Here is a 27,047-nt window from a genome sequence, read left to right as displayed (position 1 = left end):
CAGTATTGATGTTTTAATATTGTCCTTCACTAAAATTGGCTCCACAATATCGACGATCAGTATATCATCAGGGTAAGCAAATATGGAATTAGAATAATTATTAAAGTCTTCCTTGTCTATGTTTACCTTGACATTATAACGGTATTCTATATTGTGGAATCAATATATTTGTGCAGGTCTATATTATTGCATACTATCAAGTATACTTTGCAATTCTAAAGAATACCATGCATTCACCTGGCCACATTCAAGGCTAGATTTAACTTCTCAGGTATCAATTCCTTTGAGCTAAGTGTCCTTGCTAAGAAGAGAGAGATGCCAGGCATCCACAAGCAATTGAATGTCCAGTCACAGAGGTTTTCACTGCTTGCTCTGAGGGCATTCATTAACTTTGATCAGCAACAGGCATGTGCTACAGCACCTGAGCCCAGTACATTTCCTTCCGCATCAGAAGTCCTCATGGGATTTCTTTAGGGAGGAAATGCACCCACAAACTCTACTGACAGGAGGACATATGTGTACTTCTAATTTGGTTGGATGCTATCGGTGGATGCTGAGCCGGTGTGGCTAAGCTGGAAGAACGCCAAAATGATCTCTAGGTTATATAGAGAGCAGAGCAAGAGAATAAAGATCATTCCATGATTGCTTGTCTCAAAATAGAGGTTGATAGAAAATAAATCCATTTGATATTGGATTTGTGCAATAATTGAAACTGATGAATTTGTAATTACAAATATGAAACATTTATAAAGCTGTGTAATGATGTTAGCAGGATATTTACATTTTTCTCTGATGGAATCTTACTAATTTGGAGGTTAGGATGACTTGTACATTTCCCATTGTTTGGTGTTTCCCTGAATCATTTAAACTGATGAACATTAAAAGCATTTCTTTAAACAAAATCGAAAAATGGATAGTAGTGTTTGACCAACAGTATGCAACTGTATGCATCCCTGAAACCTTTTAATTTAGAATTAGAACCTGTCATTATTCTGCTGGTGAGGCCACAACTGGCTGCCCTAGATGAAACCCTTGACATCACAGTCCATCACCAAAAGCAGTAACTTCACCATATATGCTACCACTCTGTTACATTTTCTTCCAGTCAGTTGTTCTAAAATTCTTTGGAAAATTGACATCCATTTTTGGAAAATTTACATAAAGTTCCTTTGACTGTGAGGGCATACAATTTATATCACAGTATACCACCAACCAACACCTCTTCATTTTGGTTGATAATACTGTTATTTGGTGGACCATTCTCTGTAATGCCTGATGTGCAGTAAAACATTGCAAAAATTATAGCTCTTTGTGGAGTGGGTAAACATGACCTCGGTTACATAATGCAAAAATGGCTCAATGAGGCCATGGAACTTATTCCTGATATTTATGCTATCCTATGGCTAAATTAGACAGATTAGATACATTTGTGGGAGGTGTACTGGTACTATTACTGTCCAAAAATGATTTGGTTCTTTAATCGATGCCAAATAATTTAACCTTGATTCCTGAAGCTCTAGCATTTGAGTAGAAGTATTACCACTTGACACTGAATTTCATAATTATTTACCATTCCCTACCCCTGCAAGCTCACTCTTCAATGCCTTCCCCCATCATAAAATACATTTGGCATTTTATATGAAACAGAGAAACTGTAATACTTTTTGGAGACTTTAACCTATGCCTAAAATCTCCCACTGTATACTCTTGAACATTTTAAATTACCTTGTCATCTTTAATGTGAACTTCCAAATCACAAACCTCAGGATATCTCTTAGACACCGCAGATCGCGGCTGAACTACCTCTTATGTCATCAGCCTTCCCTGATATCCTTTTCAAGTCTCTAAGCTAAGGACAGTGGCCAAGGCAGTGATGCTAGTCTCAGAAAGAATCTAAAAGGATCTAGATTTACAACAAACTATTCTGCTAATTACTTAGTTCATTATAATGAACTATTGCCAGGAAAGTGGCTCTCCTCGTGAATTTCTCTTAGCTCAAATAGTGTCTAGTTAGTCTGCTACACACTGCTGTATGAAACAAATTCTGCACTTGACCACTGAATGACCAACCTACATGCAGCCATAGTCTCACGAGAGAACAAGCCAACGGCAAATTAGAGGTTCACCAGCTGAAACCGAAATGAAGAGTGGAATACTCTCCTAAGCTCAAAACACATTATACAACTATGGTTGCAGTTTACATCCAAAAGATAAGGGCCTGATTTAGATATTGGTGGACGAGTAACCTCGTCACAACAGAGAAATGTAAGTCACCTTTAGCTGTACCAATTTGTATACTTGATTCACAAGACCTGTGTAAGCTGCAATAACATTTCTGTTTTGAAAAATTAAATGCTACAAGTGCTGACATTGCTCAGGGATCCAAAGCACCTCAAATAATACCACCATCAGAAACTCCAAAATCTACCAACCATAATAGGTTATTTCATTTTCAGAAAATCAGCTAAGAGGAACTAGAAGTAAAATATGACATGTAACCACAAGTTATGCTCTCCTATCAATCTTTGTCGGGCAAACCTGAATAAATTACTGACCCCCATTACCACTATTAAGCAACTCTTTGATAGATGGTTGTTGGAAATTACCATCTTATGCATAGTACTTCTCCAGTTTTGTGCCTTCACTTTGTTATTTTTTGTTGAACCCGTTTTTTAGGACATTAGGGCTCTGCTCACTCCACTCCTGCTAACCAGTTGTTAAATGCTTGAGCTTTCCAGTCCAATAATCCTACGATTGGCATACAGCTAATGGACATATGTAATATACTTATAAGTACCTAGCGAATACATGTACTCAGGGACATGTAAGTAAAACATGCTTCAGGGCTCCCACATCAGGCCTGCCTTTGCACAGATTGTGTGTGCAGTCTTAAACTGCCATTTTGCCAGACCTAAACCTTCCTTTTAAATATTTATAAGTCAACCATAAGGTAGGCCCTAAGCAATCATAGGGCATAGTGCATAGAGCATGCTATTTGAAAGCAGGGCATGTGTACTTAAGTTTTACATGTCCTATCAATGACAACTCCCAAATTTCTTCCCTCACTGTAGCAAGGCTAGCTCTTTCCTACGCTAGTACTGGGTTACCTTATTACACTTAATAAGTGATAACTTTGATTTATTTGGGAGCAGACAGAGAAATACCTCTTTGACTCATTGGAATTGGAATTTAAAATCCTCTTTAATGGTCAAATTTTAAACTACTACTCCAAAGATTCCACTTTTAGAAAGTTGGCATTCTTCTGCCCGTACCAAATATGCCAAACCAAAAGTGCCCAGGTTTACATGACTGCTAATACCTCTCCTGTGGCATGATATATATTCATTCCATACACGGGGCAAAAGGGCCCTGTGCACGAGGAGGTGTTTCTCATCTGAGGAGGGTGGCCTCTAGGGTTGCACTCAGACCATCCTGAGCTGCAAAGCCTGAGGGTTGTGCCCATCACCTTCCTGACTTCCGAAGATGATGTCCTTATCATTGGCAAATGTAGCCCACACCTGGGCCTGCCTGACCTATATTACTCTGGACAGAATGGAGCCAGGCTCAGGGGAAGAACTGACCAGTTTACTGTTAGAAAAAGGTGGTGACCCTCACACATAGTCTTTCAGTGGGTATAAAAGTGGCACCTTCAGAACCCCTCGCCAGAGTGAGTCATACCCCCCAAGAGGTGCCCCCCAGGTCTTGAACTCTTGGCTGGTGCCAGAGTGTACTTCCTCAACCTATAAACTGCAATAACTGATCCTCCTTGACATAAAAAGATAACTGCCTCCAGTCGCCTTGTGAAATTCCAAATTTCACCTTCGGGTGCTCTTCATGTCAACAATAACAACCCTGCCTTTCCTGCCATTGAAAAGCTTCAACTGGTGATGAGCTCTTTGTGTGGACAATAATTTCCTTTTGATCACCTGCCAATGCAAACTCTGACTAAAGCCCTTCTCACTGCCTTGAAGTTACACCCTAAACTTTCCTCTGGAAAGAACCTGTCCCCTGTATTAGACCTCATACTCCATTATGGATTTTCTTGACCTTTTGACTTTAACCCAGTCCAGTGTGACCAGATGTGGGTCCCTTGCACACTGCGTCACTGGAACCAAGCTATATGTGGCTGATGAACCTTAACTAGTACATAACCAGTCCTAGGTTGCCTATGTTCTAGTTCGGTGAGGATCTGATGTGCCAGGTCAGGTCAGACTATTCCCATTGGAACAGGGTCAAGACTGATTTGCATACGACTGCGTTGAAACTTGTGTGGCATTGTGTGCTAAATATTGGATTACCAGGCCTTTTACTTTTACTACCTTGTTTTAGAAGGGAGAAGTGCATAAAGGGTTTGACTTAATTTCTCTTCATGTCACTTTGAGATTGAGAAAGAGGCTGGTTGCATAGCGACCCACCACAAAAGTCTGTGTGCTTTTGTACATGAACTAACACATTAAGGCAGATCTGATAGCTTTGGCAGTGCTTATCTATCTTCTCTCATCTGATGCATCAGTCTGACAGACTGGTAGAGCCACTAGTCTTAACGCATATATAGAGAACTTTATCTGCCTAGCAGGAATGTCTATGCCTTCAGTGCATTTACCAGTAGGGTAGATGCACTTAAGGCAACCACTTTTGCTTAGATCTGCTGAACATACATTGCTGTTTTCTGAAACCAATTGGAATTTATTTCAGACTAAACCAAAGAACCAATGGCTCTGATACTCCAGGAGATTTCTCTGAGTGTGTCAAGGCTATTCATTGTTTTCTGTGCCTGAGGTCCCTATGCCTCCCATCAAAGACACAGTAAGGGAAAATCAGATAACTCACTTTAAGTAGGTTCGAGTAACCACCACTGTGACCCAGCAGTCCATTGTTGTGTTATGTTATAGTATATGAACAGTAACATTGATAGCAGTTTCTTAGTGCTAAATTCATAACAATTGAGGGAACATGATAAAACAAATGTAAGACTCCTGGGAACAACTAACAATTTATAAGCACAGTATTTAGGGCCAGATGTAGGTATATTCCATTTTTCGACTTGCAAATGGCGAGTCAGAGCAACTCGCAATTTGCGAGTCACAATTTGGAATGTAGGATGGTGTCCCTGACACCATCTGCAACTCGCAAGGGGGTCGTAAAGGCCCACGTCATTATTTGTGACCCCCCTTGAAACTCGCCGCACTCACAGGGATGGTGGCCTGCTGGAGACAGCAGACCACCATGTCTGTAACTGCTTTTAAATAAAGCAGTTTTTTTTTTTGTAATGCAGCCCGTTTTCCTTAAAGGAAAACGAGATGCATTACAAAACAAAAAAATGAAACGAAAGGGGAAGGGGTCCCATGGGGACCCCTTCCCTTTTGCGAATGGCTTAGCAACCATTTGAAATGGGTGCTAACTGCGATTGCTCCCTTCCTAATTGCGACTCGCAAACCCATTTTGCGATTTGGGTACCAGGTTACCGAATCGTAAAAGGGGTTTTGTGCATTGCCAAGTGCAGTTTGCACATCACAAACAGTGAAATTTGCTGTTTGCGATGTGCAAACTGTGTGCTACATCTGTCCCTTAGTGCCTTATGAACAGCTGAAGGTTTAAAAGAACTCTTAACCCTAATGGAAGGTTATGTCAGACTTTTGTTGTGGCCACAGGAAAACCCTAGAGGTAAAGGTTATGGCCTTAGTCCTAGAGTTTACAGGTCACAAAAGGAAAATAACCTTATAAAGTCCAGATCTGACGATCATGAAAACAGTGGAGGACTGATGGACTATAGAGTTGATGTTTACAAGAAATAAGACAATTTTTCACAAGCAGCCCATATAAATTGATTACTTTAACTGTCACTAGTAATACGTCTTGTTGTCACATTTTAAAACATTATTGCCATTCTATCAGTGTGTTTTGGAGACTAAAACAGATGGAATTACCACAATCCAGACACAATTGTATTAAAGTATTAATGGATGGAATGCTGGAATTAATCTCAGCCACTGGTAATCACTCTGTTGGACTGCTGCTCTAAAGAATCTTTTGCCCTGTTTTGCTGACCTGCTGCCTACCTGCCTGGAGGAGAAGAACTGAACCTCCAACTGCATCTTAAACCCAGTATCCCACAGTGACCAAAAGGGTTAGTCTGCTGGCCTAATGATCTGAACCTCAGGGGCATAAAAGACTCCCCCACAGCTCCTGGACGTATCTTCAGCGAGTTCCTAACCTCCAAGTGGTGCCCGTCAGGTCCTGGACCCTTAGTGTGGCTCAACAGGTTGTTTAATCAAGATTTTGGACCAGTGCTTAATTTGTAAATAAAAACATGCCAATGCCCAATGCTCTCCTCTGAAACGGCAGGTACTGGAGTGATATGTGCAAGCATTGAATACTGAGGCAGTGTAATCCTGAAGCCATCTCAGGCCTCTTTTATCCATTTACAGCCACTCCCTGCCCCTTCAGCTCACTCTGGCAGCTTTCTGCTTTCTTTCATAGTGACTCTTTTTTCGTTTTCCTCTTCCTCGGCCGTTCCCAAATGTGTCTTTTGCTCGCTACAAATGCTTGAGGCAGAAGAATAAGCACCGGCCATCAAAAATAAGTGCTGGTGCTCAGCACCGGAAACAACAAGCACAAATTAAGCACCGTTTTGGACTCTTCAGGACTGTGGACGTGCTTGTTTGCACCTGAATCGCACTGATCACACGCCGCCTGCCAGTCTCTTTGCACAACAAGATCTGACCCCTGCAGAGGTCTGCCACCATGAAACTCCTGCCAGCCCGTCCATGACGCCCAGCCTGCTCTTCATGCCACACAACTCCTTGTTTCCTGTGACCCTCCCCAGCACGGACGGGACTCTTTGCACAAAACCATGTACAGTAAAACTTCAGCAGTACTAAAATGGGACTGTATTTGACCTGATCTCCATTTCCATAGGCCTGCACATTTGACTTTGACCCAGTCCAGCACAACCAGATAGGTGTGGTTGGCACTTAAGGGGTTTAGGTACTATATTGCAGTTTATGGATGAATTACCTGTAGAACCTAATAAACTGTTTTTGAAAGCGTTTGAGCAAGACACAAAAGGACTGCACACATTAATATTATTGTTTTCATGTCAAATGCCACCCAATAGTGCATGAAGAAGAATTCAGAAACATTATTGATTATGTTGTGACAGTGTAACAATAAATGTATCTTCAAATGTTTAATAAGCAATTATAAAGTAAAAAAAAAAAAGAAAAATGATGAATCAATTTGTATCAAGATCCATTATCTATTTATTTGGACCACTATATCCTCTTTTTCAGGGATGCAGCAGGGAATGAGAGTCATTCAAAGATAAGTGACAAATCAGCGGACTTACCTGGCAATCCTTTTGTAAGTTTTAAAAATAAATGCTTCAGAGTTTTATGAGGTGGTTAAAATCTGCCATTTCATGTTCCATAGCTATACTATGGCAAACAAGTGCCAGAGGTGGCAAATCAGGGAACAGCCTAAGTGGTCAGTGGCAGAAAATTACCACTGTAAAATATGATAGAATTAAGGGCCACATGTACATACAACTTGTCACAAAATACTGGTCAAAATATGTGACAAGTATTTTTTAGACCCGTGAGGTAATTTGCACAGTGATCTATGTACCAATAGGTTGGTTTGCAAAATACCAATTCATAGTGGGTTGCAATTTGACATACCTTTTAGATATTAATGAGGTTGGTTGCAAATTGTGTGCGGCTAGGAATCACAGACATCCCAGGGATGGTAGCCTGCTGAGTCAGCAGACCACCATGTCTGTGATTGCTTTTAAATAAATCATATTTTTCTTTAAATTTAGCCCCGTTTCCTTAAAGGAAAATGGAATGCATTGAAACAAAAAAAATGAAATGTGTAATTTGGACCACTGCCTACACTTAAAAAATACTTTTTTCAACATTCACAAAGGGGATGGGGTCGCTTGGGGACTCCTTTCAATTTTCAAATAGGTTAACACCTCCTTTCAGGTAAAATATTAATGATATGCAATATGATTTCAGTAGCAAAACATTAATACATATCACTATGATTTGGTATTTCAAAGGGACACTAAAAACATGCCCCACCAAATACAGAATCAGTATTTGGTCGCGAAACCCAAATTGCAATTTGGTAATATGTTACTCAATTGCAACTTTGATTTTCATACATCAGAAAACTCTTTTATGCTTTCGCAAATGATCCATTTCCCACCCCTTTATTCCTGCCTCCGTGTGAACTCTGAAATATTACTATTTATGCTGAGTCAATGTCAGGCACGCTGTACAAACTATGGGCCCTATTTCGAGTTTGGTAGACGGGATAGCCCATCCGCCAAACTCCTGACAGGGTGGCTGCCGCCTGCGCGTTGACCTCCCCGCCGGTGTCATTAAGAGTTTCCTGCTAGGTCAGCGGGTGGAAACCCAGGTTTCCACCCGCTGGCCTAGCAGGAAACAGGCTACAGCACTGTCTCTGGCGGCAATGCTGTATCCTTTAGGGTGCACCAGCAACCTCGCCATATTCACTGGCTGCAAAGCAGACAGTGAACATCACAATGGTGCTGGCCAGGGGTCCCCTGCACTGCCCATGCAAAGTGCATGGGCAGTGCAGGGGCCACCCTGGGACCTCCTGCACCCGTTCTCTGCTAGCCTTTCATAGCGGTGCTACCGCCATGAAAAGGCTGTTGGTGAACAAGGTTGTAATCCCCAGGGTAGCACCAACCTCCAGACCACCGGTAGCTCTGATCCTGGCAGAGCTGGCTGTTCCCTGGTGGCCTGACCACCATGTGGCAGTCAGACTGCTGCATTGGTGGCGGTCCAACTGCCACTGCGAGTCTGGAGGTCAAGTGAGGTCCTGTATCTTGATGACCCAAACGTGAAAATAGAAATAGATTAGAAAGAGGTAGATGGGATTATTTAAATTCAGATATAAGAAGCATATTTTTAGAATTATCATAATGAATGAAAATGATTCATATGTATTTTAAAGTTGTTCATCGCATGTCAAAAGAAACATATAGGTCCTCATTATGACATTGGCTGTAAGTGCTGCTTACCACCATGCTGACTGCCGCCAACATACCGCAACCGCGGCGGTATACCGCTACATGTATTATGACCCACACATAGAAATCCGCCACTATACAGACACTCACACAAGTCCGCCACACCAAAGGTCAGTGATAAAATAGTAGTAGCAAAACCCACACCGTTATGCCAACAGAAATACGCCCACAGCATTATGACCCATGAATCACCGCGGTACATACCGCCGCGCTCAAAATACACACACAATAACACAACTACACCACATTGGTCAATACAAACTACACACACCTGACACACATACACACACCACACCCACACCACTATAAAACACACACACACATTACCCACAACCCTTTACCACTACAAACAATTTACAACGGAGAGAGAGACACGCCAGGAGCACCCACAGAACCAGAGCCACAGAACACCATCACCCATACACCATCTACGCACCTCACAGCACACACCCCAACAGATCACCCCTCACACCCTTACACACACAACTCACACTACACCCATGGCACCACAAAGACACCCCAGGTTCTCAGAGGAGGAGATAAGGGTCATGGTAGAGGAAATCATCCAGGTAGAACCACAGCTACTCGGATCACAGGTGCAGCAGACATCAATTGCTAGGAAGATGGAGCTATGGCGGAGAGTCGTGGACAGGGTCAATGCAGTGGGACAGCACCCAAGAACCAGGGATGACATCAGGAAGAGGTGGAATGACCTACGGAGGAAGGTGCATGCTGTGGTTGCAAAACAACAGATAGCAGTACAGAGGACTGGCAGTGGACCCCCACCTCCTCCCCTACAACTAACAACATGGGAGGAGCAAGTCTTAGCAATAATGCATCCTGAGGGCCTGGCAGGAGTAGCAGGAGGACTGGACTCTGGTAAGACAAATCTTAACTATGTTCACCCCCCTACCTGCATGCCATCACATACCCCCACCCTTACCCTCACCCCCATCACCCCACCACCTTACATACACCCCACCATCACAACCCATCCCTCCAAGTACCCAGCACTTCTTGCAACAACAATGCATGGACAACCCTCACAGCCCTGCATGGACACCCATCACCACAGCATGCACAGTAGTGACAATCAATTAGCCAACCAAATTACAACTCACACAAGCCAAAGCTGCCTTGGTATTAACAACCGTAGAGGGAAACACACCCATACACAAGATGTCATACCCAGTAACAATAACACTGCATTTACATACCCACAGGACCCCCACACAATGTCACCGGAGAGGAGGTGCCAGCAACATCCAGTCCCCCCCCGAAGAGGCCCACAGTGATGACAGCAGCTCTGCACGCCTGGATATGGATGATCAACCTGGCCCATCACGGACCTCTGGACAGTCGGTTACCCAGGCACAGTCCCATCCCACCACAGAGCCTCCCCTCTCAGGAAACACCAGCACATCACCCACCTAGCGGACCCATACAACTGACCCCAGGATACGTCAATAAGCAGTGTGTCTACCACTACAGGGACCCCAGGCAACCCACAAACACAGGACGATCAGGGACCTGGAGTCAGTGGCAGTGGACACAGGCTCAGGACAACAGGGAAGCTGGGAGGACTTCTGTGCGACAGGCGGGGGACAAGCCCAGGGAACCCACTCTCCACGAGGCACTATCCAACGTCCTGGGAGCATACCACCATTCCCAGGAGACGATGGGCCAGATACTGACCAAGTTGCAGGAGACCCAGCGGCTGCAGGATGGACAGTACCTGGGGATCAGGGAGGACCTGAGGGACATCCACACCACCCTGGTCACCATTGCAGGGGTGCTGGCAGACATGGCTAACACGATGAGGGAGGCAGTGGCACACCAACGGGACCCTGACACAAGCCACACTGATGAACAGACTTCCACCTCCACTGACGCTAGTGGACAGGAGGCCCCGCCACAGGAACAACAGGCCACCAGCACTCCACCCCTTGCAGAAAGAGAACCACCCCACAAATGGTCCCTGCGATCCAGGCAGAAGCCAGAGAACATTGCCAAGGCCCCTGCCACGAAATAAGACTCTCCTGATTGTCACCCTTGTTCTACTCTGTCACCCTGTCCACCTTGAACTGACATTGCTCCCCTTGCTATTCCCCCTTGGACAATGCACCTGTGATACCATAGACTGGACCCTATCTTGGACTTTCTTCCACCATCACCCAAGCCCATTGCACATCCCTATTTACTTCTCAGCACTGAAATAAACAGCCTTGTAAAAAACAAGTATGGAGTATGATTTAAGGATGTAGTTGTTTAACAATCAGTAGACATTGCAAATAGACTGTACAGTGATGTATGCATAGTTATGACCTGTAATTAGCTGCAGTCAATACACCAGGAGACACAGGAGGGCACAAATATCTGCAAATAGACATGTTAAAGGTTACAATAAGTGGCCTTTGTAGTGGGAACAGCAGCCAGCCAGAGAAAATTCACTTCACAAAACAGCAATGGAAGGTGAGATTACAGTGTCTCACCTGTGTGTCACTGGAAGTACTGTTGTATTATATTTGTTCTGTTGCCCACATCCTCTTCCTATGCCTCCTCTTTGTCACTGTTCACAGGCTCCACCGCTGCCACATGACCATCTCCAGCCTCATCCTCTTGCAGAAAAGGCACCTGGTGTCTCAAGGCCAGGTTGTGCAACATGCCACATGCAACGATGATCTGGCAGACCTTCTTGGGTGAGTGAACAGTGATCGACCTGTCAGATAGAGACACCTGAACCTGGCCTTCAGGAGGCCAAAGGTGCGCTCAATGATCCTCCTTGCTCGCCCATGTGCCTCATTGTAATGTTCCTCTGCCCTTGTCCTGGCATTCCTTACTGGGGTCAGTAGCCATGAGAGGATGGGGTAATCAGAGTCACCTGTAAATATCGAGGGATACCTGTTAGCCACACACTCACCCTTAGGGCCCACAGCATACCCATACACCAACATCCACTTGGTGGGAACCAGGGCTCACCTATTAGCCCCACCCGGTGCCTCTGGAGCTGAGCCATCACATATGGGATATTGGTATTCCTCAGGATAAAGGCATCATGCACAGACTCAGAATACTTTGCATTAACATGGAAGATGTACTGGTCTGCCAGGCACACTATCTGCACATTCATAGAGTGAAAGCTCTTTCGATTTCTGAACACCTGTTCATTTCTCCGGGGGGGAGAGAAAAAGCAATATGTGTACCATCAATAGCACCAATGATGTTGGGGATATCTTCCAGTGCATAGAAGTCAGCCTTCACTGTTGCCAAATCCTCCACCTGGGGGAATACGATGTAGCTGCGCATGTGTTTCATCAGGGCAGACAACACTCTGGTCAGCATGTTTGAGAACATAGGCTGTGACATCCCTGCTGCCATGGCCACTGTCGCTTGGAAGTAACCACTTGCCAAGAAATGGAGCACTGATAGAACTTGCACAAGAGGGGGATCCCAGTGGGGTGACAGATAGCTGAGATCAGGTCTGGCTCCAATTTGACACACAGCTCTTGGATTGTGGCCCTATCAAGTCTGTAGGTGAGGATAATGTGCCTGTCCTCCATTGTTGCCAGGTCCACCAGGGTCTGTACACGGAGGTATGTCTCAATCTCCTATTCATCCTCAGCGGTTGAACTCTAGGGTGAAAAACGATGAGCAGATGGTCATATGCATACATATCCTCAGAGTAAAATGCCTTGCATGTCTGCTGTGACGCAGTTAGGTGCCATGGCCTGTTCCCCCCTGAAATGGCGGCTGCCTGACCTGTGTGGAGGGACAAGTGCAAATGAGGTAATTCCGCTGACGACGTGCGCCGTTGCGGGAGGCGGATGACGACCGCCGTGCAACACCTCATTGGTTATCATTGGGCCCTATGGGTTCCAGTAGCTAATAGTGATGTAAGCCGGTGGTGACTGTACGCACCGCCACGGACGTGACTGCCATTTTCTATCTGTTCACTCACTTGCTACCTGACCTTCAACAGGAGAGGACCTACACTGCAAGTGCTGCTGTGACCTGTGTCTGGAAGCGACCATGGCTCCAGTGCCTGGGGAAAGGGCCCCTGCCTTCACTTCGGAGGAGTTGGAGAGACTGGTGGATGGGGTCCTACCCCAGTACTGTTTACTTTATGGTCCTCCAGACCAACTGGTGAGTACACTGTGAGCACGATGCATGGGGCATGAATGTATGGAGTGCTGTGTGTGTAAGCCTTGTGTAAGGGGGGGTGGCTGAGGGGTCCTCAGGCAGAGTGCTGCATGTATGGTGGTCAATGTCTGTGCGTAAGGGGATGGGAGGGATATGGTGAACCATGAGTGTAACAGGCAGGACTGTATGACTAATACCTTTTTCTATGTATGTTTTTCTGCAGGTCAGCGCCCATCAGAAAAGGGAATTTGGTGTGCCATCGCCAAGGATGTGCGGACCCTGGGGGTCTTTGACATGTGGAGCACCCACTGTGGCAAACAGTGGGAAGACCTGCGCCGCTGGGCAAGGAAGACAGCGGAGGCCCAGCTGGGGGTGCCCATCGTACCCTGACCCCCCTGATGTTCTGTATCCTGGCGGTGGCCTATACGGAGTTGGATGCGCGCTTGAAGGCATCACAGCAGCCACAAGGGGGTGAGTACAGTTTCAGAATCAGAAAATTGTGCGTGTTGAGATTTTATCTGGGTGGGGTATGTGGGTCTGTGGGTGCCCCTAGGCCAGGACGAACATGGCAGGGTAGGTTCCATGATGGGCAGCATCTGATGCACTCCAACCCCAAATATGCTAGTGGGCATCTACTACTGGGCAGGGTCCTGTGGGTTTCAGCTGTGCTGCTATTGGCGTTAGGCAATGTACTCCATGGTCTGGTAAATAGCATTGTAACTGGTAGTGCATGGTCTAGTGCATAGGGCTGTTCCATGAGTGTTATGTACGCAAACGGTGGTGTTGTGCTGGTACTGATAAAGTGTATCCTCTGTCTTCCACCCCCCTTTTTGTTTTGTCACCCTGTCCTTCTGTGCATTAGCATCATCTGGCAGAGGAGCTGAGGCACCAGCGACGGAGGGAGCTGAATTCCACATGGTCCATGAGGCTGAATCCACCGACAGTGAGGGCACCAATGGGACGGAGGGCGAGGCGAGCACCACGGCAGAGACTGGAGGGGACAGTTCGGACAGCGACACCTCCTCCGATGGAAGCTCCCTGGTGGTGGTGGACACCTCCTTGGACACCCCAACTACAGGTACAGCCGCCACCCCCGTACCAGCACCGCCCTACCAGCAGCCCCTCAGCATGTTTCCCGTGCCCGGTCACCCAGGAAGGTGGACATCTCCTTCACCCAAGTAACCTCAGGCCCTGCCCCAGTCAGCCCTGCTGCCCTCAGTAAGGAGTCTATTGAACTCCTGCGAACCATCTCATTTGGGCAGTCAACCATTGTGAATGCCATCCAGGGGCTGGCAGGGCATTTGCAACAAAGAAATGCATTCCTGGAGGGCATTCACTCTGGCGTGGCAGCCCAATAGAGATCATTCCAGGCTCTGGCCTCTTCCCTGATGGCAGCCATTGCCCCTGTCTCTAGCCTCCTCCCTCCAACTTCCTCTACCCATTCCCATTCCCCTCAACCCCAGCCTATCCCAAGCACACCTTCAGACCAACATGCACCCAAATCAACACACAGAAGTGGCTCAGGCAAACACAAGCACCACACTTCATCCCACAGGCACTCACACAAGCACCATCCAGATGCAGACACACCAACACCCACTGCCTCCACTGTGTCCCCCTCCTCCTCCTCGTCCACCTCCCTCCCAGTAGCGTCTCCACTCACACCTGCATGCACTACATCCTCATCCACAACCTCCATCACCATCACCATCACGCCTATCACTACACGCCCCTCACTGGCAGTCATCCCCCCACATCCATGCACACATCCCCTGTGACCTCTCCCACTATGTCTGTGACCCCTCCTCCCAAAGTACACAAACACAAGCACTCAGACACCCAACAGCCATCCACCTCACGACAGCATCCAGCCCATGCACCTGCACAACACAGCAGACAGACACCTCCTACCACCACTCCCTCTTCCTCCACTCTCAAACCTTCACCCTCTTCCAGTGTCCCTAAAAAGCTTTTCCTCTCCACCCTTGACCTCTTCCCTGCCCCCCATCCTTCACTTCAGTCCAGGGTGGTCAGGACCCAGGCTTGCTAGCCACCCAGTCCATGGCCTCTGTCGCAACTGCAGCCACTGCAGTTGTGAGAGGCACTATGAAGACACCCGTCCACACAGCCAGTGTGTCTGCAACCACTGCCGAGGGCAAAAAGCTGGCAAACATAAGGAGGCACCACCAGCTGGCAAATGCAAGGAGGCACCACCAGCTGGCAGAATCAAGGAGGCACCACCAGCTGGCAAACGCAAGGAGTCACCACCAGCTGGCAAAGGCACCACCAGCTGGCAAACGCAAGGAGGCACCACCAGCTGGCAAACGCAAGGAGGCACCACCAGCTGGCAGAATCAAGGAGGCACCACCAGCTGGCAGAATCAAGGAGGCACCACCAGCTGGCAAACGCAAGGAGGCACCACCAGCTGGCAGAAGCAAGGAGGCACCACCAGCTGTCAAGGGCAGGAAGGGAACACCAGCTGCCAAGGGCAATGACAAAGGCACAGACGCCGCAGGCAGGATGGATATGGAGCCTGGTGCTGGAGCAGCATCTGGGCTAACACCATCCATGGCACTTCAGCCGTCCGAGGCTGCGGGGGAAGGGCTGGAGCCTCCCCCCACCACGGGCAGCACCGCCGCCAGCGCCGCCACCTGCACCACCACCAGCACCACCACCAGTACCACTGCCAGCAGCAGCAGCCCCATGGGCTGTAGTGCGTCCTGGCCTCTGCAAAAACTGTAGTTGTGACACCCAGCTGAGAGACTGTGACCTTGCACCCTCCAAGATCTGCATCACAAGGCCCCCTCCAGAACCAGTGGAAGAAGGCATCCACTCACTGCATCCTAGCCAGGATGAAGCACACTGGGCACAAGGCCCCCTTCAGAACCAGTGGAAGAAGGCATCCACTCACTGCATCCTAGCCAGGATGAAGCACACTGGGCACAAGACACCCTCCAGAACCAGTGGAAGAAGACATCCACTGGAGAGACTGTGGTCTTGCCCTCCCCAGGACCAAGCAGTGGGCAAACCACCCACTTGAGAAACTGTGACCTTGCACTCCCCAGGACCGAGCAGTTGGCAAACCACCCACTTGAAAGACTGTGGCTTTGCACTCCCCAGGACATCGCAGAGGGCATGTACCATCTTCCGGCTGAGGTGTCCCCCTTCCACTTCCCCCTGAGGTGCCTGTGTATTTTCGACCTGATGCCCCAGCAGTGTTCTCTCCATATTGAGGAAGGAGTCAAGTGGGGCCTTCGCCTATGTGATATGGCCCTGTGGGCCACGGACATTTTGGACTGGGCAGTGTCCCTCCATTTGTATATATTATGGATACTATTTTGTGCTTTGAGGACGTATTTCTCAAAATGTATATTATTACACTGACTTTACTCACTTCCTTTTGTCCTTGCGTTATTCCTGAGGGTTACAGGGTGGATAGGTAATGTTGTTGCAACTGTTTGTATGTATGGTGTATTGGTGGGGGTAGGGGTGTTACGTGTTGCGTGTATGTGTGTCACTCTCTTTTTCCTCCCACCGTCCCTTGTGTGCTAGGTGCGGTAGTCACCGTGGTCGCCTTCGCCGCCGTTCATGTTCCTGGTGTAGGAGAAGGTATACCAGCATGGGTAACACCTGTGGTTTGGTCTCCTTGGTGTCGTGGTTCTTCCTTGAGAGTCCAGAGGTGAGTCGTTTCCCTTCTATGTACTGTTTCCACCATGCTTTTGATGGCGTTGGTATCGCCCCGGAAAAGCTGGCAGATTGGCTTGTTGTAATAGGGTGGGCAGTACATTGTCTTCCGCCTGGCTGTTGGCGGTTACTGCCGTGGTGCTTGTTGCTACCGCCGTGGCGGTCGGTGTGTTAAAGTGACTGTCTGTGTGGGCGGTTTCCGCCGTGGTCATAATTCCATTTTTTTACCGCGGCCTGTTGGCGGTATTACCGCTGCTTTATCACCGACTGCCAGGGTTATAATGAGGTTCATATTGTACAAAATGTGTACTATTTAGAATCACTGCGGTAAGGATGTATGTTCTGTAAGAAAGAAGTGGCAGATTTTTTTTTTTTTCAAGTCCTCATCAACCTCACAGGTAAGTCGCACCTTAATTCCGCAGGGATCTTACTTCTATATCTGAAACAAAAGTGGACATACCGCCCAAGGAGGGCCCCATATCACCTGCTCAGCCTTCCTGGGGTTGCCCCCTGTGGCTGTCACAGATGTAAGGGGGGGTTTTGAATCATTAGACAATATATCCCTGGAAAGGGGCCCATTTCAGGAGTGGAGCCCATAGCTTCCTCTTTTTCAACCTCAGTTCAGGGTCACCCACCTTCAGATCTAATTTGGCTGTGTTCACAAGCATGTCCAGCCTGCTCCTGTGTAAAGAGGGGGCTGCCATCACCCACTTCAAACAAATCTCCCTTTTGGCTAATAAAATAGCAAAAAACAGCAGGCTCCTACTATTTCTCGATCACCCTACCGAGTCATGCAGTTTGCCAAAAATAATGAGAGGGAGATTTACAGTCAATTCCTTCCCTGTAATCTGCGACAGCGTTCCCACCACCTCAGACCAGAAAAAAGACAACTCCTGGGCACTCAATAAATATATTAATGTCAGAGGCATTTGGAACTCCACATTTAGCGCAATTCACCACTTCCCCTTTCTTTATTTTCGTAAGTTTTTCTGGGGTGATATGAGCTCTATGTATCCCATACAAATGTTTTTTCCTCAGCGGGGCAGCCTTAACTACCTCTAAACACATTCTCATAGATTCTTGCCACCCTGACTGTGCTATTTCTTTCATCATAGTGCCTTGCCATAACTGCTCCAGCAACTTAAAGTCGCCATCGATCCACTCCAGAATCTCCCAATACCACTTTGCAACCTCGCTGCCATTGGGGGAGCCATTAAAAAGATCTTCTGCAAGGGGATTTTCCTCCTGCCGGCTTCATCGAGTAGACTGTGCCCAGGCTGCCAGTTGAATATATTTAAACCTGGACAGAGTACCTCCCGTTATATCTCTCAGTTCTTCCCAGGGGAGTAGCACCACCTCCTGTATAAGATCACCCCAGTATTCCAAACCGGCTTCCCTTATTGGTTTAGCCAAAGCATCTCTCAAACATTCTGGAGTGCCTGGAGAGTCCCAGATCGGAGCTCGCTGATAGTAATAGTCAAACTTGATGATGGATTTCTCCTGGTGCCAACACATTGCTGCATACCTCAACATTTTAAATCTTATTTTTTTTAAACATTTTGGATCACCAAACTTAAAAAGAAAATGATTTGCTACCTTCTGGACAGATCGTGTCATCGCCTTGAACATAGCGCCCATAGCTGTATCATCCAGAAAGGTGAATATCAACCTTGAATTCCTCAGCAGAAATGCCCAAGCGTACAGCTGTAGCTCCGGCAGTGATAAACCTCCCTTCTCTCTCCTCCTCCGCAGCATTTTCCATGCAATTCTGGGGCCCTTACAAGGCCAAATAAATGAAGTCATAGCCTGTTGCAGTTTATTGAGATATCTTCCATTCATTCATAGCGGAATAGCATTGTGGATAAAATTAATTTTAGGGAGAAGAAACATTTTAACCAGGTTTACCCTTCCCAGTACTGTCAACGGAAGATAGACCCAGCCCTTCATTAAATTAATACACTCCTCTAGCAATGCTTCCTGATTTTTCACCACCAATTTCTCAATATCTTGTGTAATTAATAAACCTAAATAGTGCATTTCAGCCTTCCCATGCCAGCCATCTCCTTCCTGGTTCCATGCTATTATTTCAGTATTTTCTGAATTAACCTGATAGCCAGAGACAGAGCCAAAATCCTCAGCTAGCCCTAGTAGATCTGGGAGTGCGGTCGACAAGTCTGCGGTGAATACCATTAAATCATCTGCGTAGAGTGCAACTTTCTTCTCCCACTGCTCCCATTTGAAAGGAGCTATTTCAGGAAGCTGGCTTATTCTCCTGGCTAAAGGTTCCATGTACAGATCAAACAAAAGTAGAGATAGCGGGCAGCCCTGCCTAGTTCCCCTCGATATCCAAAAAGAGTTTGTTAGTTTCCCATTAATTAAAATTCTGGCAGAGGGGTCATAATAAATCTGTTTTATAGCCCTACAAAAGTTATCTCCCAAATTGTATTCAAAATCTGAGCTAAACAACCCCAACTGACCCTATCAAAGGCTTTTGTAGCATCTAAAGCTATAACCCCCAAGGGGATCTTATAAGCGGTTGCCAAATCCATTGCCCCGATTAGAGTATGGGCGAGCTCATGTAAATACCTGCCCTTAACAAACCCCTTCTGATCTGGATTAATCAAATCCTTCGCCACAAGATTTAATCTATCCAATAGAATCTTTGCAAATAACTTGTAGTCCGAGTTTAGCAACGAAATAGGTCTATATGACTCACACCTAGCCGGATTTTTACCTGGTTTCAGAATCAGTGAAATGACTGCCTCATTCTAAGATGCAGGGATGGGGGAGTCGTTTGTAAAAACCTTAGAGAACAATCCTAACAAAAAAGGCATTAATACCTGCTCCAGAGCTTTATACAATTCACCCGGAGACCATCGGGGACTGGAGCCTTCCCCCCCCCCTTACTTCCCCTCAAGACAGCTGTAATTTTGCCTGAAGTAAAAGGTCTATTCAAACAACGTTGCTCGGGTGGGGATAGAAAAAGGAGAGTATCTTCCCCCAACCAGGTTTGAACAGCTGATTCCGTAACATTAGTCTCTTCTGTACAAAGTTGGGAAAATAATTGCAAAAAGGCGCTATTTATTTTCCCACTCTCTCTGGTCCTCTGGCCTTGCTCTACCTCAACTTCCTTGATACAGTTCCTCACTTGATCCCGTTTAACTTTCCACTGCAATAATTTCACTGGGCTTTCCCCATATTCGAAATGTGCCAACTTGCTTGCCTCCCACCGCTTTACAACCCTTGATTGCAAAAGAGTTTCAAATTGCTGTTTAGAAACGTCCAATCTCTGCTGCTTTACACGCTTCTCCTCAACATCTGTAGTCTTCAATAACTGCTCTCTGCAATTCCTCATCTCTATTTCCAGGTGCTCTAATTCTTCCCTATACAACTTTATTTTTAGAGCTGGCAATGCTCATAAGTATCCTTTGTAACACTGCCTTATAGGCATCCCAAACCACATGGAATGAGGCTCTACCTAGGTTCTCTTTAAAAAACTCCTCCGTCTCTACACGTAGCTTGGTTCCAAGTTCTTCATCTAACAATAAGGAGCGGTCTAACGTCCACCGACTCACCTCCCTCTCTTTTAATAGATTCATTTTTAATACAACCGCTCCATGATAAGATAAATGAGGGGCAAGATACACTATACTAACTATCGCATTACGGGAACTCTAATAGTGGGGTGAAAAATTGGGGTTATATAGGCACTCAGGATCATAAATGGCATGAATTCAATTCAAGTAAGCATGAAAGCAAGGAAAGCAAGGGTGCCAGCACAAGGGAACACACCCATCCCTTACAGGTTTAAACAACCCAACAAACAATGGTACGTAGTGCGGCACACCTAACAGAAACTTGTTATAAATAATCAGTAGGTGATTAGAAAGAGTCAAGCATCAACTTTTAATACATGTTTGAAAAGTCCATTCTTATTCAGTGCTTTGAATAGTTATTCCTCATAGGTGTACACATGTCTCCATAATGGTACAACTCAAGCCGTGTTTGACAACACCTCCATAATGGTACAACTCAAGCCAACACGTGTTTCGTCTTGGGAAAACTCCAATCCAATCCCAAACGACTTCTTCAGGGCTAAAATTGTAAATGTATTCATTGAGTTAGTAACCAAAATACTAGAACTTAGTCCTTGAAAATATCAAAAAAGAAATTTAGTAAAAAACTCCAATTAGAGCCCAAACAAAATGGCCGAAGTGTTAACCGCATAGTGTCTCGTGTCTTACAGAAATACCCCAAAAGCGTGGAATGAGAACCGAAGAAATAGAAATAGGTTTATCTACCCGCAGGTACATAAAACGTGTGTATAAAACTGAAAAAAACAAACTATATATGGTCGATAGAACAACAACCACTTGCGTGCACTGGCCACAAGCTCAAATATTCATGTGAGAAGACACCACTGTGTTAATTATCATGCAATAACACTTGGAAGTCATACCTCCTAATTCTCAAAAGGTTGACCCACTTCAACCGTCATTAAACAAAGTCCATGAAATGCGAACTGATAGGTAAGGGATCCTATAGGCAGTGTATGCACCCGTCCAAGGCTAAATAATGCAAAATAAAAAAACAAAGAATAATGCTATTTATATCTCCTTGCTCAAAAAATGCTCAATGTAAAAGTGAGTCTACAATGCTACACTTAAAATTACCTATTATCACAAGGTTTATATCCTCAAAGGTACGATTTCACATATCAGTGAAAGTATCGGATCCATGAATCAGTGAATATCAGGTACACCAGCCTTTGTTAAACCTCCAGATCTAGCGTGAAATCAAACAGAATGAATATAATTAAATAGCAAACATCTTACATTAGTCTGAACACCACGTTAAGAAATAATATTGGACCAAGACCGACTTCCAAATGTCTCATAATACTGATCTCAGGTCTAAATATGTATAAAAAGAACATCCTGAGTGTTGAAACATCACTTAAACTACATCGTCAGTAAAGGCTATTAGGCTGCCGAAAAAATTCAAACACAGTGCAGGACCGTGATCGGGTCTTCTATCCTACAAAACAAATATCTTAATGCAACAATCACAGAAACACCGGTACTCACCGCATCCGATATAGAATTAAAGTGTGCTCCACAAACCAGCATGAAAGGAAACAGAGAGATGCGAGTACGCAACTCTCAACGCAGTAAGAAGCAGAAAGACGCGAGTGCGCGACTCCCGTGCCTAGCGTCTGAGACCCGGAAGTCAAATGGACCACAAGTTTAAAATGTATACGGGATGTCATGAGAATGGAAAACGGACTAACAGAAAACACGCATGCAACATCATGAAACTGAAAAACAGACTGTCATTGATTACAAGAGTCGGAGTAACGTCGAAATAAGGCAGGGGAGAGCACAATTGTTTGCCGGCTGTGCTACCATGATTAGACCAAAAATTAGTAATCCAAAAAACCATAAAATAACGAAGTGCACTAAATGAAAGCCATTTTTTAAGGAATATAAAATATAAACAAGATAACAATCACAAACACCCCTACGAGTGGAAAATACACAATAAACGCATATTAGGGAAGCCAAACCAGGCTCTGAACTGAGATTCCGAAAACAATAGCCATAGCTCAATTCATCCTAAACTCGCTGTCTTATATATAACCATCCAGACCCTATTGTCCCTATGTAAAGGGCAATTGGGCTACATCATCGAATTTAATCAAACTAACACACAAATGGTCCCCCTTCATTGGGTCAGTGCTCTAAAATTTGAAGAAGCCAAGAGATGTATGCTTCTGATGTTAGAACCAGAATAAGATAGTATCCAAATTGTCCCATCTGTAAAAGATTAAACAAAGTATATTAGAAACCCTAACGACTTTGTTGAAGGATTTTGATTTATAACTCAATGTTAAAACCCCATTGGAGATGGGAGAAAGATATAAACCATACAACACATCCTATTTGGACAAAGAAAACAGATGACAGTAATAATGAATGGTTGAGTTAACCTGAATATCATTGATACATAGGTAACCTCTTTAGTCTACAAGGAAGAATTCCAACTCCCTATCAGAGTTGAGACCAGATTCCACGGTCCTCAATCTCATGATCCAGAGTGCCTCTCTTTGACGCAGGGCTAGTTCTCTATTGCCGCCCCTCGGATCTTTGGGGATGTGATCTAGCCCAAAAAATTCAAAACTCTTATGATTGGTCTGTGAATTACAGTTCATTATATGTGTCACTATTGGATATTTCATGTCAACATTGTTAAGCGCTCTCACATGTTCACCAATTCTGATCTTAAGTGCACGAATTGTACTACCTACATAAATCTTCAGGCATTTACACCGTATGATATATACAACAAAAGTAGTGTTACAGTTGATCATTGAACAAATCTTAAATTGTGTTCTCCCATCCGAGAATTCCTTCATATTGTGACAGGCCCAGCGGTATACTCCACAGCCTCTGCATCTAAAAAAAACGACCATTTTTGTAGAAAGCCATGTTGTCTCAGGAGGATTGGCAGTAAAACTGGGACTCAATATGCTTTTTAAGTTTCTGCCCCTCCGAAATGCTACTGGTATTTTTTCTGGTAACATGTCTCTCAGTGATTCGTCTTGGGACAATGAACTCCAATGTTTATTCATGCATTTTTGTAGAATCAATGAAGCATCATTAAAATCTGTGATGAATCGAACTGTATTAGGTTGATCAGTCCTCTTATTAGTGTTGTCCTTCTTTAGTGTGTCGCATCTCTTTAAGCATTTGGCTTTGCGATGAGCCTTCCTAACCATCTTATTCGAGTAGCCCCGTGCTAGGAATCTTCTACCCATATCATATAACTCGTGGAGGAACTCATCATCCAGACTACAATTGCGTCTAGCCCTCACAAATCCTGCATAGGGGATAGATGCTATTTGATGCCTGGGGTGCGAACTATCAGCATGAAGTATGGAATTACAAGCTGTGGCTTTGCGAAATAGTCTACTCTGGATCTTACCTTCAGCAATGAAAATTTCAACATCGAGAAATTCAATACTTGTCGAGCTATATTGATGTGTGAATTTCACGTTCATATTATTGGAATTCAAAAATTCACAGAATTCCAATAGTTTCTTTTCACCACCTGTCCAAATCAAAAAGCAATCATCTATATATCTTCCCCAGAATAATATATGAGTCTGCCATTCGCTTGCACCAGGGCCCCAAATCCATTTGTGTTCAAACCACCCCATAAAAAGATTTGCGTATGAGGGGGAGAATTTGGAACCCATGGCCACACCCTGCTTTTGTTGGAACCAATCTCTGTTGAACAGAAAAAAATTATTGGTCAGAATAAGGTTCATCATTTCAATCAACATATCAGTATGTTCCCAATAGCTAGCCGATCTTTTATGTAAAAAGAAACGGATGGCTTCTTGTCCTAGTTCATGGTTGATGCATGTGTATAATGAAACTACATCCAGTGTTACCAACATCATGTCACTGTCCCACTCAACATCATTCAAAATGCTCAGAATATGTGTGGTATCTTTGATAAAGGATGGTAAGTTACATAATAATGGTTGCAAAAAACGATCTACAAATTCCGAGAGTTTCTCAGTAGGACCTGAAATACCTGAGACGATAGGTCTGCCCGGTGGAAAAGGCAAACCCTTATGTACTTTGGGTAGCGTATAAAGGCACGGATACCTGGGACAATCCACTCTCAAATATATATATATTCCTCTTTATTCAGAAGCCCCTTCTCCCGCCAGGTCATCAATTTTTTGTTTATTGTGTGAGTCAGAGTAGGGATAGGATTCCCACATACCTTCTCATAACAAATTGCATCATTGGGTTGTGATAGAATTTCATTGTCGTAATCAGTTTTGTTCATGAGAACCACATTCCCTCCTTTATCTGCCTGCCTTATAATGATATTTTTATTCCGCTTCAGCATTGTCAGTGCAGCTGACTCCTCAAAATTGAGATTCTTTACAAATTGCCTATAGTTCATCTTAGCTAAGTACTTATCGAAATCCTGACAGACCAAGTCAAAGAATTTATCAAAACAATTCAAGCTCCATGACCTAGGTGTCCAGCCCGATCTTTTCTTGAAGCCACTGGGAACACTCATGTCCGAATCAATGTCCAGATCTTGCAGCATCCTTGACAAAATACCCGGATCTTCATCTCTCTCTGCTAGAGAAACGATAAGTGCTGTATCATGTATTTGTTCGATGGACAGAGTGCTAGGGGTAGATGTGTGTAAATCAGCACTAGAACTCATCGTCGGGTGCTGGTGGAAATATTTCTTAATTTTGAGTTTGCGCACAAATTTGAATAAGTCAGTCTTGAACCTACAGGGGTCCCCAAAGGATCTGGGGCAAAAGTTGAGTCCTCTAGCCAGAAGACTCTTTGCCCCTGTAGTAAGTTCAAAATCGGAATAATTGATCACATTGATGGAGGTTGACCCAACATCATCTAAGTTTTTTATCTTATTCTGGTTCTAACATCAGAAGCATACATCTCTTGGCTTCTTCAAATGTTAGAGCACCGACCCAATGAAGAGGGACCATTCGTGTGTTAGTTTGATTATATTCGATGATGTAGCCCAATTGCCCTTTACATAGGGACAATAGGGTCTGGATGGTTCTATATATAAAACACCGAGTTTAGGATGAATTGAGCTATGGCTATTGTTTTCGGAATCTCAGTTCAGAGCCTGGTTTGGCTTCCCTAATATGCGTTTATTGTTTATTTTCCACTCGTAGGGGCGTTTGTGATTGTTATCTTGTTTATATTTTATATTCCTTAAAAAATGGCTTTCATTTAGTGCACTTCGTTATTTTATGGTTTTTTGGATTCCTAATTTTTGGTCTAATCATGGTAGCACAGCCGGCAAACAATTGTGCTCTCCCCTGCCTTATTTCGACGTTACTCCAACTCTTGTAATCAATGACAGTCTGTTTTTCAGTTTCATGATGTTGCGTGCGTGTTTTCCGTTAGTCCGTTTTCCATTCTCATGACATCCCGTATACATTTTAAACTTGTGGTCCATTTGACTTCGGGTCTCAGACGCTAGGCACGGGAGTCGCGCACTCGCGTCTTTCTGCTTCTTACCGCGTTGAGAGTTGCGTACTCGTATCTCTCTGTTTCCTTTCATGCTGGTTTGTGGAGCACACTTTAATTCTATTTCGGATGCGGTGAGTACCGGTGTTTCTGTGATTGTTGCATTAAGATATTTGTTTTGAAGGATAGAAGACCCGATCACGGTCCTGCACTGTGTTTGAATTTTTTCGGCAGCCTAATAGCCTTTACTAACGATGTAGTTTAAGTGATGTTTCAACACTCAGGATGTTCTTTTTATACATATGTAGACCTGAGATCAGTATTATGAGACATTTGGAAGTCGGTCTTGGTCCAATATTATTTCTTAACGTGGTGTTCAGACTACTGTAAGATGTTTGCTATTTAATTATATTCATTCTGTTTGATTTCACGCTAGATCTGGAGGTTTAACAAAGGCTGGTGTACCTGATATTCACTGATTCATGGATCCGATACTTTTACTGATATGTGAAATCGTACCTTTGAGGATATAAACCTTGTGATAATAGGTAATTTTAAGTGTAGCATTGTAGACTCACTTTTACTTTGAGCATTTTTTGAGCAAGGAGATATAAATAGCATTATTCTTTGTTTTTTTATTTTGCATTATTTAGCCTTGGACGGGTGCATACACTGCCTATAGGATCCCTTACCTATCAGTTCGCATTTCATGGACTTTGTTTGATGACGGTTGAAGTGGGTCAACCTTTTGAGAATTAGGAGGTATGACTTCCAAGTGTTATTGCATGATAATTAACACAGTGGTGTCTTCTCACATGAATATTTGAGCTTGTGGCCAGTGCACGCAAGTGGTTGTTGTTCTATCGACCATATATAGTTTGTTTTTTCAGTTTTATACACACGTTTAATGTACCTGCGGGTATATAAACCTATTTCTATTTCTTCGGTTCTCATTCCACGCTTTTGGGGTATTTCTGTAAGACACGAGACACTATGCGGTTAACACTTCGGCCATTTTGTTTGGGCTCTAATTGGAGTTTTTTACTAAATTTATTTTTTGATATTTTCAAGGACTAAGTTCTAGTATTTTGGTTACTAACTCAATGAATACATTTACAATTTTA

The 27,047-nt window shown here is 44.7% G+C and overlaps 1 protein-coding gene across 1 annotated transcript in view; it reads left to right on the top strand.

Annotated features, from left to right (window-relative positions):
* LOC138287161 (cadherin-related family member 4-like) overlaps positions 1 to 27,047 on the top strand; it is a 182,049-nt gene that overhangs the window by 137,357 nt on the left and 17,645 nt on the right. The window contains exon 8 of the mRNA XM_069227521.1: positions 7,293 to 7,362. Coding sequence (XP_069083622.1) covers positions 7,293 to 7,362 — 70 coding nt within the window. The remainder of the gene's footprint in view (positions 1 to 7,292; positions 7,363 to 27,047) is intronic.

This window comes from Pleurodeles waltl, chromosome 4_1, assembly GCF_031143425.1.
Source record: "Pleurodeles waltl isolate 20211129_DDA chromosome 4_1, aPleWal1.hap1.20221129, whole genome shotgun sequence".
Classification (NCBI taxonomy): domain Eukaryota; kingdom Metazoa; phylum Chordata; class Amphibia; order Caudata; family Salamandridae; genus Pleurodeles; species Pleurodeles waltl.
This window is presented reverse-complemented; position numbering and strand designations above follow the sequence as displayed.